The following is a 16,924-nucleotide window of genomic DNA, read 5'->3' as shown; positions in this document are numbered from 1 at the left end:
ATGGTAAGCAAGCCTCTGCAACATGCCTGGTTTAAATAACTTCCTTCCGTATTGATGTTAATACCTAAAGTCTGCTGTTGAAGTAACAGCCAGGTTGGTCCACAGTGCTGTGTTGACTTCATGAAGTTGCTGTGCTCTCTCCACCCATTCTCCCAGTGTCACATGGGATGAAGACAGAATAGGACGTCCACTCACATCCCACTGGCTTGTCTTGCTGCTGCTAGTTAGAATTTCAAAGAAGCACTTTGAGAAAACTGCTCGGGTCAAAATACCTGGGCCCTAAATTAAGAGATGAAGAGTTAGATAGTTCAGATGCAACTTGCACTGAGTATGCTAAAATTTATAGCATCGAGAAAGCTGTTAAATTAGTAAAATTGTCTTGCTTGATTAGAAAAGAAGAAACAAACCTTCATAGAACAGTTCAGATGGGATTTAAAAGGGATCTTTTCCTCTGCTGCAGGCAGTGGTCTCCAGGTCAACCAATAGTCTGGATCTGTGGTGAAAGTACTGTTCCAAAAGGATTCTAATGCAGCATGAACCAGTTGAGATGACAAAATAGACATTTCTTCAGGGGATATCTAAAGAGGCAAAAAAAAAATGGAGTTGAGGATAATTTACAGGTAGTAAAAGAGAATCAAGCAGGACAAAAGAAGAGCATGACACTTTCCTAGTAGAGACAGTACAAGATATTCCTTTAATGTCTGTTTCAAATTTGCAAGGGTTTATTTGCATCTCTTCTCAACAATAAGAAAAACTCACCTCCTGAGGCTCAACCTGCTTCTGTCTGCAAAATACTCAATGCGTTTAAAGAACAAGTTTTCAGAATACAGCCCCTAGTCTGTAACTCTGCAACCTTTTAATATTATATGCAAGGTTGCATAAACACAACATAGGTAAAGCTACCCCATTGTCTACTTTAAAGCATTTAAGAAGAACTTGCTAGTTTACTGAAAATTGTGGAAACGCAGACATCACTATATTATTGCTAAATACTAATTTAGTGCAATTTCACAGGCATATTAAATTGCTCTACAGGAAATACATCAAATAACCTTCTCAGTCTGTTTGTTTTGCAACAAGACCCAAAAGGTTTAGAGGCACAGTAATAGAGGCAAATACTTTTCAGCATAAAAATGAGTACATCAATATAACCAAGCTGGCACCTACCATTCCAATTTCCTGTTTTCTAAGTCATAGATGGATAAATGGAACAAGAGTATTGATTTAAATAATGTAGAATGGCATTATTTTATTTTATTATTATTATTATTTTTTATTATTATTATTTTTTATTTTTTAATTATGTTTCTTTGGCAGGTTCACAGTGAATAAACTTTTCTGTTCTTATTAAAAAAAGGGAACAATTACCGTCAGGCATAGGTAGAAAAACTGCATATTAAAGTCTTAGGGATACACCTAGTTTGGAAAGTCTGTTGAAAGTTTCCGCAAAGCTAATTTAAACTAAAACTTGTTCTTACTTCACTAAGGTGTACCAAGTGCCACAGTCCAGACAGCTGGTGAGAGGCAGCTGGTGTCAATTTCAGAGCAAAAGTTATAAGCTGAACTAGATCTGAACACATGCCTAATTCTTGACTGAAGTTCTTCCTATAGGAGGTAAAAGAAATATGACATAATTAATGCCTAAGCAGGACACACAAATCATTTATACAACAAAAATTCAGAACATCAGACAAGGTCAGAAGAATAACAAAGACTGCTTGGAAGGTTAAAATCATAGTATTTTAAACACTGGAGATGAATAAACTCTCTAATAAATACCCAAAACACTTGCATCCCTGGCAAAACCTGGCAAAATCCAAATTCACAACTGACAGGTAAAGAAACAGCATCTTCTGAAGCGATAAGCTGCATGTTCAGCAAAACATAAAAAACATTTGGAGATGTCTTACAGTTCTTGAGAAAATCAGGACTTTGCTGAATTCAAGATTGAATCATTGGTTCTAGAATTCTCACCGCACAAAAAATAACTTTCATTGCAATCAATAAATGAAGAGCTCTGTTTTAACCAATGGTCAACAGATAAAAAAATATACTTGGACCCTTGAAGGGGGCTAACACTTCTGAAACTAATAATGATAGTTTAAACTACAGATATATGCATGTAATTTACTTGTCTTTTTTGTTGCACACAAATGGAAACATGCATACTAGTGTAGTTCCTTCATTGTCAGGTCTTATTCAGTCTTTCTGCAACAGCTCAACAACATGGCCATAAATACCTTCACGTTAATTCCAATATGAATGACATGTTTCATTAAAAGGAAAATACTATCACTCAGACTCTTACAGAAAAGCTTTTATATTTCCTTCACTTACAATCCATTCTACCATTAATGAAGCTATTGCTGGAGTCTAATGTTTTTACACCAATGGGCTTAGACATCAGCATTCCTCTATTTGCATTGATGAAAACCAGGTAAAGAAAAATACCTTCTCAGTAGAACACCAAACTCTTTCCATGTCATGTTTTACAGCTGCCCAAATACCATTCTGCATGCAGTCAAGGAGCATATGTGTATTTATGCACAAATATAAGCGTGTATGCACACATTCATATATGCATATACACAGTTACACATACAAAACCACAGATTTACATGCAAATATAAAACACTGAAGTTACAGCTTTTAGCTAGGGATTCCGAGTCTCATGAAAGGAACACAGAACTTTCTACTCTCCTCCTTACCTTCTTGCACAAGCCTTAGCCACATAATCGGCCGTCAGTTTGTACTGCCAGAGCACACTCAGGTGCTCCATTGCAGGCCACAGCTGAACCCGACTGCAGAGCTGGACTAACATGACAGGGTCTAACGGGTTGGAGATGGTATCTTCAGTGAACATTTCTTCTGAATGACTGTATTTGAGTCCCTCTGCTCTCAGTTGTGAATGTAGAGCTTTCAAAGAAGTCTTTAGCTGACCTGTTTGACAGAATGTAAAAGGCACATAAATGCATGTACTATGCTTTTTGCCAGTGAACACATCCTTTCTGTTTCTATATAAATATAATGCTGATGGCAGAATCATCTTGTTAGGTTCTTCAGAAGTGTTACCTACCCAGACTAACATCTTCTAAGTGATTAGCTCTAAGTATCAGGCCATCAGCTTGCAGCAATGCTTTCTTCACCTTCCATCCAGAGGCAGCAGTTTTCAGACAGCACATTTTTTCCTGCCATCTACTTTCTCCAAAGGCCAATCTTGACTCTAAGATGTTAAGTGGTTTGCTGAGAACTTGTAACTGAGAAAAACAATCCATTCCCAGAGTATCCTGAAATACGAAGACGTTTGAACAAGAAGCAATTTGTTTCAGCAATGCTAACAAAATAAAATCTGTGACTATAGTCAGAATTTGAAGATTTCAAATGCATAAGCATACAACTGAAGAACACATAAGCCAACTTGCAACCACATATACAGTTTAAAAACAATTCTTTTGCAGCCTTACTCAATACACTAGAGACAGAAATTGAAACAGGAGGCCACAATTCCCCCTTACTAAGTTTTTTCACGTTTTTCCTTCATGAAAATACTATTTATGTTATGCAGACAAACCATGCCTCAACATGGCAACTTACCTAAACTAAGAGCAATAAATATATTAATTAATCAAAATTGCCAGAAGCTCCTGTCACTTAAAAGAAATTGTCACTTGACACCTGCAATTAAATACGTTTGGATACCTAGAAAAATCTCCTAAAGCTTTCAGTAAGCACTGAATGTTCTTGAAAGTTTCATGAAGTAACCATGTATTTTTGAACAGCTGAGTATCTTTGAAAGATAAGGCTGTAAAAACCTAGACCTAATTACTAGTCACCAAAACGAGCAATCTACATGTCTCCTTGTGCCCTGTTTTTAAAAGGGACTTACACTCTTTGGAAAAATTTGCTGCAAGATTTTTTTAAATTGAATTAGACCAATTGATAAAAATAAGAGAATAAACAACCGTCAAATTTAAGTGGCTTTGGCCTGTTAAGTCCTAAGACAGTCCTATCTTATGCCATGCCAAAGGAAACGGTCTACTCCATATACCCATACGTCCACTAAGTACGGATTGGCATACTGATATTCACAAGTCTCCAGAACAGAGCAAGAAGTAATGTTTTCATACTTGTACACCCCTACATTAAGTAACTGCTATCTATACAAAGCATAGTTTACAGTAGAAATGCTATCTGGATATCTGATATATGTCACAAAATAGATGTACGTTAACAAACTGAAATTGCTTTTTTAACCATTCCATCAAGTCCAAAAGGAATGCCTTTTTGCTGGCCTGGAAAGAGGCGCTTTCCTTTTTTAAGGATTAAGGATCATTTGAAAGGTATTTGGACATCACTAGAAATTTGTATCTTTTGCAAGAAGAGTATCAATACCTTAAAAGGAAGAGGTCTTCCTAGCGAATTTTGTAATAGCTTCATATTGGCAGAAACACCAGCAGGATTAGCCAAGCAGTTCTGAATCTGCTGTGAAACAGACTGGATTTCCTTGGAAACCCTTGGAGGAAAAACAAAAAAACTCAGAGAAGTTTGAGAGAAAAGAAGGATGCATCAGAAAAGTCTCTTAACCTTCCATGAGAACTACAGAAAATGAGTAAAAATTCTAGATGATCATATGGCCAAGGAGAATCCTAACACTTAGAAAACTGAATTTTAATACTGAAGAGCTATTTAATGCATTGTACTTTCATTACTAACAGAAAATTTGGACACCAACAGCAAACAACGCTAATCAGCTATAATTCTTTAAAGAGAAAAAAAAGAGGGAGGGAGAGAGGGAAGGTAAATTACACTGTCATTTAACACAACCAGAGATCAAAGACACTCACTTGTGCTGGTCTGATCCGATAAGCATCTGAGGAATTCTGTCAATTAGATGCTTCATAACCCAGTGCCAGTGCAAAGACAGAAGCGACAACCCTGGTGAATCCTCTGTCACAGTGTCAGAGACTGCCCAGAACCGGTCACGCCACAGCAAGCAATACAAAATCTAACGAGACAAAAAGGTTAGTAACGTGCTGAGCCCTGCATGTAACAGAGTACTTAATACCTCAAGCAAGAGAAAATTAAAAATCATTGCCGCTTCTGTTAACTTTTCAGAATGATGCAATGCTTTATACACAACTACAACTCTATGTTCTCTAAAAATGCTGCATGACTCTGCTGGCATGAACTACACAAGTGAAGCAATCCCTGGACCAAGTTTACAATGCTGCTGTTAGATTTTAGAAAAGTTATCCTCATGGTGTGAAAAGGGAGCAGAAGTGAACCACCCTTATGACCTGCATGTCTGCTGTCCAGGTTAAGACAGCTATATCTGACCTGGGTGTGGATACTCCCTTTATCATCAGTGGAGAGAAACAGGCGCTTCTATGGCACAAGTCATACCATCCTAAGCAAGTACAGAAGGCCAGATGATAGAGTTCAGCAATAGATATCTACATCCCAGGATGTGTTCCTACACAAAGTATCTGCAGGCTGAAACGCTACATTCCACACAGAAGCAGTGAGAAGATAGAGCAGAAATACAGCCACTGAAATAAACTGAGTACCCCAAAATTATTTGACTTGTTTCAGGCATATTCTGAATGCCAACCGAAACACTGTAGTTTATTTCATGGTCCCTGAAACTAGAAAGTGTTCTGCAGACTCATTTCACGTTAGTTCTGTAAATGTATTATGAAAAGTCTACTCACATCATGCATGTCATCATCACTTAAAGCCACCTGAGTAGATGTCACCCAGTGAAGTGCAAACGCATCCCAAAGTTCAAAAAAAACAGCAAGGTTGACCACAATTGCATGAGGAAGGGAGTTATAACTTCCTGGATCTGAAGTTTGGGGAAGAGGGAAAGAAGGGAGAGACTGAATAACCCATCCACATAAAATGTCAACTTAATGGTTGATTTTAAAAAAATCACGAGATACTCTTTGTGTTAAAAACAAACAGAAAATGAAAAAGATCCAAGATTCAAAGTAACAAAATATTCCTTCACTATTTGCACAATTCTCTATTGCCTCCATGAATTTAATATAGTAAAAAGAACTTTGCTCTTCAGATTAGCCAAAGACAGAACACAAATCCAATTTCTCTCTACCATCTTCATAAAGTTTAAGTAATTAAGAGAAAGACATGCACTCATCTCACAATAGAGGCTGGACAGAAATGCTGCAGCATAAGGTGTATCTAATCTAAGAGTAATGTGTTATATGTCATTTTAGTCCTCATCTGACAGCTTTATATTCACACAATCTTCCTTCACACATTCAGGATACACCGTATTCAAAGCGCCCATTTCATAACAGTGCAAATTAACTATTTCAACATGGCTAGAGAACCAAAAGAAACAGCGAAAAAAGAAATCAATCCACCTTTACGGAAATCTAGAGACATTCTTAAGGCACTAGTTCTTGGCTTCTTGCTAGTAATCAAAGTCTTCTCAGTGTAGCTCCTTTTTTCTCGGTCAAGAAATAATACTGCCCTGAATTAAAAATAAAGTTATTAGAAATCCAGCATCATTAACTTAAAGCCTTTGCCTTATTAGAATGACAAACTACAATGTGACATTAGTTATTACACTATATTATGAAACAACTATCAAGTGCAGCATAACTAATTGCCTGAATATGGTTTCAGCAGAAGCACACTTCACAAAAAGGAGACTCATTACTTCAGCAAAGGACAAAGCAGTGGGATACTAAGCAGATACAACACTAACACTTGTAGGATATGTGAGCAGCTGCTTCCTTATATTGTAAACCAAAAGTTTGTGTGCCAGTGCTTTTTCTTCTTATTAGGGAATTTTGTCCAAAATATCAGACATTTCAAACTGCTGCTCTCACATTTTTATGCTTTACTCCATAATCCCGGTTTATCCTAGAAACGGAGAGCAACTTTTTACACAGACAGATAGCGATACGACAAAGGAGAATGTTTTTAAATAGGAGATTTAGATTAGATGTTAGGAGGAAATTCTTCGTTCAGAGGCACTGGAACAACTTGCCCTGAGAAGCTGTGGATGCCCCAACCCTGGAGGTGTTCAAGGCCAGGTTGGATGAGGCCCTGGACAACCTGGTCTAGTGGGTGGCATCCCTGCCCATGGCAGGGAGGGGTGGAACTAGACCATCTTTAAGGTCCCTTCCAGTCCAAACCCTTCTATGATTCTATGATACTCCAACCTACAAGGAATATTGGGAACTCTGCTTCCTTGTATAAAATGATGGTTTTTAGTCCACAGCTACAGAAAGGAGGAACAAAGAACGTAAATATCTATACAAAACCTCTGCCAGCTATTTTAGATAACATCTGTTGAAACCTGAAAACATACTTGGCAGATACCACAACTGTTTACAAAATATTGAGTACAGTAATTGGGCAGTCTTTACAAGCTTTTATTTTTCTTGTAACCTACCGGTTTGCTACAGACTTCAAAAGGATTAGAAGCTGATCCGTGTGTTCTGTTTCTGTATCAAAGTTCATTGAATTTCTAATAATATCCAAAAACTGCATATTCCATCTTGGGTCCAGAGGCATCACATGCTCATCTAGAAAGGCAGACAAGACATGACAGTATTGACAACATTATTGGGTGAAAGACTTTCCTCAATACTCTGTCTCTACAAGATCTTCAGAAAAAGAAAGATGGAATCCTAAGAGATTTCACAAACCTAACAAGCTTGGAAAGGACACCATGGGCCTCTGTTCCATGTGAATCACAGAAGGAAAATTATAAGCCTCAGTAGAGGTTTGAGATAGGTCAGCACGGTAAGTATTAGGAAAAACACAGAAGGCCTAACCTATTCAGTCAGAAAGATATATGCAACTTTTGCATAGATATATGCAACACTTTTAAGAACGTCACTTCCTAAATCAGAACTGTAGTACACTGAAGTCACAAGATACACAGTCAGGATTCCTTGTCATAGCACTCTCATCTAATTTGCACTGGATTAATACATTTAAATGACATTATTTGCACTTCTTGACAGCAAGAATAGCTTTATTCTTGGATTATTTTTCCCCAACAATAGCGATGCGCAGTTAGAATTGAGCATGTTTTATTACACACTTTGTATTACACACTGGGATGCAGTGTGTTTAGAAAACAAAGAAAGGAAGCACCAATGTCTTTTTTTTTTTTTTTTTTTTTTTTTTCCCCAGAACTACCTGTCATACTTGGCTGTAGCAACTTGATCATGTTACTGATTCCAGATGAGAGGGAACTGGCATAGAAACTACCAAGGGCTACAGCACCTGCTTCCAACTGAATCCGCACTAGATCTGCAGATGAAGAACAGAGTGCATACATGTAAGAGAGAGCATTTAGTTCAAATAAATAAAACTAACTTCAACTGAGCCTGCACAAGCAGCCTGACCCTCCTCTGTGCATGAACTCTGGACACATGCCAGTTGAGCTAGTATTTTCAATTAGCTCCAAGAGTCCTTAAAAGCAGTCAAAATATCACAGACAAACAGATAAATCCGGTGAAAAGCTATAGTTAAACTGGTGATAATGTTTTTAAAAATATGGTTTGCAAAAACCTGTAAGATTTTACTCTCAAATCTTCCTCTCAGCGTATGAATTTTTGATTGATTAAAAAAATTAAAAACATGTAAGAGCATACTTGTCTTTCAACATATATATATATATATATATATATATATATATATATATATATATATATATATATAAAATATAGTCATAGTCACACCTGTCTGGAAACACAGTTCTTTCTTTTTTATGTGGGGACAACTCAGTCTGAGATTTCATGGAACGTATGACAGTTGTCTGTGTGGATTACTTGTACTAATGCCTAACTTCTCCACAAGTTTAATATGATTAATAATAAACAAGCAATGAAGACCTCACCTCAGCTGCTATCCTGAATATTCAGGCAACACAGCTTCAGGAAGCCTCATTTCTGCAGTTTCCTGACTTTCTAACAATTTGCATTTTAGCACCAAATAAACAGAAGGCATTTTACTGTTTTTACTATCACTACCAAAAAAAAGTGAAGAGAACGTCGTATTTTCTTATATAAACCAAGAGGCATCCAAAAATTACTGCAATTTAGAAGTAGTACAAGTTATATACATGCTCAACTAACAAAAGACAATGTTTAAGCCAAAATCTCCTCCTCTCCCTAATATGCACAACCTGTTTCTGTCTCTCCCTGGAGTCTCAAACCCTTGATTTAATATGCTGAGAACTTCCATACAAGATGATTTGAAAGGTCTAGATGTCCTCATTTAAGACTTATGATTTGTGAATATACAATGAATCAGCCTGGAGGCAAAAAAGAAAGTTAAATAATTACATACCTAGCCCCTGTGGCAGATTTTTGGCTAAGTAGTTAAGCCATTTAACTCTCAATGTCCAATCTTGATTGGTTGCCTTTTCTATGAAAAATTTCACTGAAGCCTGGAGGACTTCCCTTTTATCTATCCAGTCTGCATTTATCTCAACAGCACTGAATCGGAGATTCTCAGGATTAGCGGACTGCATAATTTTCTGAAGATCTTGCAGAGTCAGTGGTAGTGTCCTGAAACGCAAAAAGAAGTGAAGACCAGCAATCAACGGCTCAAACTACCACTTCCACTTTGCAAGTCAAACTACTTGCCATGCAACTGTCACTAGGCAGGGACATAACAATGCAGTAATTTCTCCTCTTCCCTTCTTGAGCTCCAAAGCCAGTTTCTAACTTCGGATCATCTGGAGGTGTCTACTACTAGGAACTCATTATTTACCAAAAACTCATGCGGTTTCAGAAGTGAATATGCAACAGCATTTCACTAAGAAAATATAATTCAATCTGTGCACTAGAAGGATATGTGAAGGTACATGACAAAAAGATACGGAGATGAATGCCACTGATAAAACACCAGCATGTTGCTCGAGTTCTACTATTTCTACGTTATACTTTAATAGTAACTTCCACAACTTGTTCTGTCACTAGAAGCAAACCATAGTACCTGCCCCCAGTGTGTCACAAAGCAAAGCAAGCAGACAGGCAGATTTTGCACCAGTGTTGTGAAAATAATCGTTACAATGTACAATAATTTGTTTAATGAGTTCTTGCATATAGCCCCTGTACATAAAAGCTCTTGCAGGCAGCTCTGCTTGAATGAGGAATATTGTTCTTTCACTTCAAACTACTGGACCTAAAATAATTGATGAATAATTGTTTAAATGAAAGCAAGAATTACAAAGGATCATTAATGTATTTCATTAATGTATTTACAACTACTTTTTTTTCAATCTCAAAAGAAAACGAGATTTGGGAGGCTTTTATCAGCTTGTAAATCAACTTCACATTTCCTGCTAAATGCCTAACTCCTAACTCAAATGAGAATGGGTCACATGTACTTACTGAAGATGGAACAGAGTTATGTATAATTAAACCTGTTTGCAGTGGTTGTCTGTAAAGGTAACAGGAGCTTCAGTACCAGCATATGACTAGCAGTCTACCTGTACAATTTGCTAAAGACAAAGTTTTGCAGGGAACAATGACATGTCAACAGCACTACTCACGTACATTGTGTTTCTTATTAACTTATTAGATTAAAAAAATAAATAAACAAACATTTTCTTACCTGTAATTTTTAAGGTTTAGTCTATTCAGACAATACATTAGGACCTGTCCATCACTCCTGACAGTTGAAAGAAGCGAGTCTTCAGCTGTAAACAGACCCGTAGGTAGAGAGTCTGGCCACAGTCCCATTGCTAGCAAGGAGTCACCCCGGATTTCATGGGAAGCCAGAGATGAAACATGCTTTGTAACCAATTCTACCACAAGCTACAACAACAACACAACACAGAAAAACAAAAAGCAATTTAAGATCATATTCAAACACACATTCAAGTACAATATCTCAGGCAGCTCTAATTACACATTTACTAACAAATCATTTTAAACCAAATGATCTACAAACACTACATAACCTACACAATGAAGTACCATAAAATTTCAACCATAACTGGAATAACATACTGTATATTTAAAATACAAAGTGAATACTGCTGTCTCCAGATGACGGTGTACACATTGTTTCAGGCTACAGTTTAATCAGTATCAATATCCCAAACTCTCAACTGAAGCTATTAAAAAAGAGCAAGCCTCAGAATTCAATTGGGATATACTCTGGCTCTATTATGTTGCAAGAGCGAGCCACTGTCTACAAAGTGGTCAACAAATCATATTTATCCCCTGGGGAACAACTCAATAAGCAAATTCCAGATAGACAGTTCTCATACAACTCTCACCCCACCTCTTTTTCTAGTAGCATACCACCAGGCTGAGAAAATAGACGCGTAGAATGGTTTGAGTTGGAAGGGATCATCTAGCCCCACTCTCCCTGACATGGGCAGGGACTCCTTCCACTAGACCAGGTTGCTCAAAGCCTCATTTAGATGCAGCATCCACAGCTTCTCTAGGTAACCTGTTCCAGTGCCTCTCCACCCTCAAAGGTGGAAGTTCTTTACAAATTCTTATCTAAGCCCACCCTCTTTTAGCTTAAAGCCATCACCCCTCGCCCTGTCACTCCACAGAGTCCCTCCACAGCTTTCCCATAGGCCCCCTTTAGATACTGGAACGTTCCTTTAAGATCTCCTTGAAGACTTCTCCTTTCCAGGCTAAAGGACCCCAATTCCCTCAGCACGTCTTCACAAGAAAAGTGATCAATCCCTCTGGTTATCTTCATGGCCCTTCTCTGGACTCACTCAACAGGACCCTATCTCTCTTGTGCTGGGGGCCCCAGAGCTGAATGCAGTGCTCCAAGTGGGGTCTCACAAAGCAGAGCAGAGGGGAAGAATCACCTCCCTCGCGCTGCTGGCCACACTGCTTTTGATGCAGCCCAGGATGCAATTGGCCTTCTGGACCGCCAGCACACACTGCTGGCTAATACTCAGTTTCTCATCCATCAACACCTACCTCTAAGTCTTATTCCACAGGGCTGCTCTCTATGCACTCATCGCCCAGCTTGGAATTGCCCTGACTCAGATACAGGACCTTGCACTTGGCCTTGCTGAACCTCATTAAGTTCTCACAAGCCCGCCTCTCAAGCCTGTCCAGGTCTCTCTGGATGACATCCCTTCCCTCCTCCTTGTCAACCACATGACTCAGCTTGGTGGCATCAAGTATGTCATGAAAGGACAAGCAACAGCTGAAATTCACTGCTCTTTACTATTCAACACCCGTAAACTACTTCTGGAGCTGCAACTGATCTGCTGGAGTAAGATACATGCAGAACTGTAGTGCTTACACTGGAGACAAGAGGTTCAGTCTAAAAAGGTTCAGTCTAGGATGTACAGAAAATACCCCAATGCCCTTTAATCCATCTTGTTCATCACTTGACAGAAACCTTGAGAGAGTGTTTAAAGTGGCTCGTTTCACCTCTCCAAGAGCACCATCTTCATCAGCCCCTTGCTCGGACTCTCTGAAAAAAGGAACTAAAACTCTAGCTTTATGAAATATGATGCTTCATGATATTTTTTGCTCCTCTAGATGATGTAAAAAGAATTTTCAAATACAGGACTTTTACCTTTTGATTAATCTGCAACTGTTGTGAGCGGCCATAAACTTCCCAACAAGCTCTGTAAAATGACTTTGCTAATCCAAAGCCTCTTTGTAGCTGCTGCACAATTAACACAGCAGCTTGAAGCAAAGGTGACAAAGATGACACAGAACCTGAAAGACACACAGCATTTAGAGTAATGTGAATATTAAGTAATCGGCACCCCTTTAACCCTCTGAGGACAATCACTGCTACTGTAGTCCCTGAAGATCCTACCAGGTCCTCAGATTTGAACGGGTTCTTCACAAGGTTAAGAAAATCTGACAAGACTGTAAAATTACAGGTGACCAGCTCAAAATAAAACATCAAGCACCTGAGGTGATGAATGAAACTGTCATCTTGCTGAAAAGAACAGCCTGAGCAGGCCTTGTGCAAACCCTCTGTATTGCTGCTTTTCACTTAGAATGTACTGCCTTCCTTACAGCAACAGACAATACATACATCATGCCAGTGTCTGATGTCTCCTGACAAAGTATCAGTTCCTCCCTGTCCCCCTTCCCCCAACTTTTTTTTTTTTTTAATGATTTGGGCCTACTTCCTGAGAATGCAAAAAAACAAAAACAACAACAACAAAAAGAAAATAAACCAATCATCGCCCCGTGACCCTCAAAAGAAAGTGATTATATTTTTATGCCTTTACATATATCTGGATGTTACACCTAAGTTTTAACATTAAAGAATTAATACAAATACATGTAGGGAGCTCAAGCTTGTGTTAGTAAGAATACTGAATAGGCTTTTCTTACTTGGTATTGCTGTTTTGGTTTCTGAATGCACAGCCAGGAGTGCTTCACAGATGCTATCTCCCACTAACCCCAAGCCATGCAGCAGTAACTTTAAATCCAGATTGTCCAATACATTTCCATCATTTTCCCCAGGAATGTAAATTTCAATCCCACGATTCCGCATTGCTCTGGATATTTCCCCATGAACAGGATCCATGGAAAGAAAAAGCCTGTTGAATATTCATAAGATATAAAGTTAGGACTTTAAACTAGTACTCTGGACCCACCAAATCTCCTTGTCCATAAAGTAACTTAATCTCTATAAAAATGGCAACACTGATATCTAGAAAGCCAGAGACACCCACTGAATTTAAATGAGAGATGTGTATGTATAATTAGATTTTGAAATCAGCCACAGAGATAGTGTATTATTTTTTCCTTTGCTGCATCTGAGCTATGTCTACTTTATCATATGCCTATTTAAAAAAATAGAAGTTAAACTATGCCTCTGAGCTATCAAGAAGGATTACAATTCTTAGCAATAGCTTCAGATAAATCTGTAAAAATCAAAGGAACTTCCCCATGCTTAATACTATCAGCAAACTCTTAAAAACAAGAAAGGAAAAGATTTCTGAGATAAAACACAGCAACAACAAGTTTCTGAAAGTCTTGTTTCCAATTTACGTGATCCAGAGCATATCAGTGCCTATATTCCTTCCATAAATTTTTAAAAGGTAGAAATTATACAGAATACTCTGTATGTTCTCCTCCCATGCTCCCATCTCCCACAGAGATTAAGATTACTTCATTCTGAGAGAATCAAGACAGACAAGCTGGTTGTGTTTGTGTTTTGTTTTTTAAATTCTGTCACTGTAGGAAACATGAATTTGGAAAAACAGGAAAAAGATGGAAAAAGAAGTATTATGTTCACACACCAGTTTTTATTACCAACACATTTGAATACTTCACCATCTTCAACATTTACATCCTGAACTCCATTATGGTGAGATAGGAAAGTGCAGAAATCCTCAAATAGAAAAGAATTTTATTTCTAGAATAATCAAGACAGAGTTATACTGCTGTGAACTTGCCAACCTAATAGTCTGTGGCGGAACAACAATATAAAGCCAAGCCTCCTAAGATCTGTATCATATGTTCATCACCCTGTTCATGTTCTTCCTCGCCAGGCAGACAGTGCCACTGCAGTACACTGTAATATGAGTAGCATTCAAAATACCGAAAGACTGGTTCACAGATGACATTTTTTCCTATACCTACTATTCATTTGGAAAAAATGAATAAAATAAAGTATGAATAAAATAAAATGAATATAATAAAAAGCAGGAAAGCAAAGCACCTGAAGTTTGGATGAGGAGTTATTGTAGGAACTGTGCCATCTATCACACCTCTCTCACTCATGGTAAGAACGCCTCCTGGTTCAAGTAAAGCATTTAAGCGGTCCAGCACAGAGGGGCTACATTCGAAAGAAAAATTATATCGTTATGAAGAGGTAACAGTTCAATCCCCTCCCAATCCAAAATCAAAATGGCACTAGTCTTAACCAAAAAAACAAACAGACAATCATAAGCTAACAGGAAAACTATCAACTGCTAAGCAGTTAAAGAAGGAAGATACTCTTTCAGAGAATGAAAGTTAGGTCTCCCATGTATCGCTACGAAATGCAGAAATGTTCAGCTGTACGTTCATTTGTAAACACATTCACTAAGAGGCTAAGTAAATTAAGGAGGGCAAGAAATTTATGCACTAAAACAAAGTTCATGAAAGCCTCTTACTTGCAGAAGTTAACGTTGTCCATCAACAGCCAGTCTCCACACTGCAGGGCCTGAACCAACATCCCATCCACCCACTCAAAAGTGCCATGGCTTTTACAGTCAGCAGCCTGGGCCTGCTGCAACTTGAAACGCCGGAACTCTTCCACCAAGTGAGCAAACTCTGCAAGAAAGCATAACTTACATCAAGGCATGTATTACTGATGTAGTTTCTTGTTCCTTTCAAGGAAAATTGAAGTTATTTTGCTAATTACCATCTACTCTCCCTGCTTTTGAGAGGAACATAACAGCAGAGGCTCTGACTCTGCAAGCAGTCACCTACGGGCAAAACCCATAGGGACACATGGGTTTTGCAAGCACAGGAATACAAACTGGACAGATACCTTTCTTCAACCCTTCCCTCCAGTGAGAGAGAACTTACAAAAAACAGTTTTCTCAAGCTTTCAGTGCAGGTTCATAGGTCTTCCTCATTTTCTTCAGAGGAACATATAGTCTTACATCACATCATCATACATACCTGCCTTTGATAAAGAACTTATTTTGTTGTTCAGTCGCTGGGTAAGTACAAGTATTCCTTCCAGTTTGCTCACTAATTCAGCTGTAACACTTCTACCTCCTTCACCCAGAGATTTGGGTTTGTAATTCAGGATGAAACTGCTCCAAGCACGCAGCACAAGTTCAGTATCATCTGCGCAAATTTCTGTCAGGAGAAGACTGTCCCTTACTAGTGTGCTCACAACATTCTCCACTTTTTCCAACAGGCGCTGCCATGGCCTATTAATATCAACCTGTAAACATGCCAATGGAGAGTTAGTTCATTCAGAAGACTGCGGTGCCTAAGGCTTCACTTGGTGGTTAAACACTAAGATCACAGCAGACTGGCCACTGTTAGGTAGGGAGGAAAAACAGTGCTTTATTGCCAAGAAGGTATTTACCTGTTCAAATCCACCCAGGAGTTCTGTTGTATCCATCGCACTGTTCATTGCCATGATTTTCAGTCGATGGCCAGTCAGATGGGCTAGCAGCTCAACAAGACTGGTTTTGCCGACAGCTGCAGGGCCCACGAGGATTACCATCCAGCTCATGTGCACACATTTCATTATGGACTCAAGGGACTGCAGCGAGTGATGCAGAAGTGACAGATTTCTGCCAGGACGAGGAATATAGTTGCCACGAGAAAGAACTGAATAACCAATCTAGAAGGGATGAGAGCCACATAGGTGAGTGCAAAGAAAGGAAAATGTGTGCTCAGGTGCACAAATTGCTTCCTTGTCTCACCACTCCTTTACGTCTTGTCAACAACTTACCTGAATGTTATATGGAGTGATGTGAAAATCTCTTGTTCCTGTATATACGTCAGCCTCCTGGCCAAAAATGTCTTTAAATACTGATATAACCTAAAACAGTTGAAAAAGCAGGTAAGACGAATAAACTTATCCATTGTTTTAAAGACTTGCATGGCAAGTAGCCTTCCCTTCTCGACTTCACAGCAGCATCATACTAACTAACACAGCTTAGCCGCAAGTGTCATTTCATTCAAAGTGCAAAAAATAAAGTGAGTGTGAGCTACCAATAGTAACTCCTTCATTTACCACACTTTCTGCAATTTGCAATACTGTAAGTAATGTTTCTCTAACAAAATACTAGTGAAGAAATGACTCCATAAGTTCTTTGATAATACATGAAAAAAGACAATAATACCACAGCAGAAGGAATGTAAACCCATGAGAAAAATATCCAGTCACATTTGGTAAGCATCTTCAGTCTCACAGTTTGACATCTAGTTTAATACCACTGAAGTGTGAAATTAAAAGAGAGGCA

The 16,924-nt window shown here is 38.5% G+C and overlaps 1 protein-coding gene across 3 annotated transcripts in view; it reads right to left on the bottom strand.

Moving 5' to 3' along the window:
- Positions 1 to 16,924, bottom strand: part of MDN1 (midasin AAA ATPase 1) — a 96,310-nt gene that overhangs the window by 37,659 nt on the left and 41,727 nt on the right. For all 3 annotated transcript variants that reach the window (XM_035320855.1, XM_035320857.1, XM_035320856.1), the window contains exons 41-60: positions 16,411 to 16,500; positions 16,039 to 16,299; positions 15,621 to 15,891; positions 15,107 to 15,266; positions 14,671 to 14,787; positions 13,335 to 13,543; positions 12,556 to 12,701; positions 10,609 to 10,811; positions 9,337 to 9,557; positions 8,182 to 8,295; positions 7,427 to 7,559; positions 6,387 to 6,496; positions 5,712 to 5,845; positions 4,845 to 5,005; positions 4,393 to 4,513; positions 3,077 to 3,287; positions 2,709 to 2,940; positions 1,479 to 1,605; positions 408 to 578; positions 65 to 279 (exon numbers count right to left, since the gene is read on the bottom strand). In XM_035320855.1, the coding sequence (XP_035176746.1) occupies positions 65 to 279; positions 408 to 578; positions 1,479 to 1,605; positions 2,709 to 2,940; positions 3,077 to 3,287; positions 4,393 to 4,513; positions 4,845 to 5,005; positions 5,712 to 5,845; positions 6,387 to 6,496; positions 7,427 to 7,559; positions 8,182 to 8,295; positions 9,337 to 9,557; positions 10,609 to 10,811; positions 12,556 to 12,701; positions 13,335 to 13,543; positions 14,671 to 14,787; positions 15,107 to 15,266; positions 15,621 to 15,891; positions 16,039 to 16,299; positions 16,411 to 16,500 (3,407 nt within the window). The remainder of the gene's footprint in view (positions 1 to 64; positions 280 to 407; positions 579 to 1,478; positions 1,606 to 2,708; positions 2,941 to 3,076; positions 3,288 to 4,392; positions 4,514 to 4,844; positions 5,006 to 5,711; positions 5,846 to 6,386; positions 6,497 to 7,426; positions 7,560 to 8,181; positions 8,296 to 9,336; positions 9,558 to 10,608; positions 10,812 to 12,555; positions 12,702 to 13,334; positions 13,544 to 14,670; positions 14,788 to 15,106; positions 15,267 to 15,620; positions 15,892 to 16,038; positions 16,300 to 16,410; positions 16,501 to 16,924) is intronic.

Source organism: Oxyura jamaicensis, chromosome 3 (genome assembly GCF_011077185.1).
Source record: "Oxyura jamaicensis isolate SHBP4307 breed ruddy duck chromosome 3, BPBGC_Ojam_1.0, whole genome shotgun sequence".
NCBI classification, from domain to species: domain Eukaryota; kingdom Metazoa; phylum Chordata; class Aves; order Anseriformes; family Anatidae; genus Oxyura; species Oxyura jamaicensis.
This window is presented reverse-complemented; position numbering and strand designations above follow the sequence as displayed.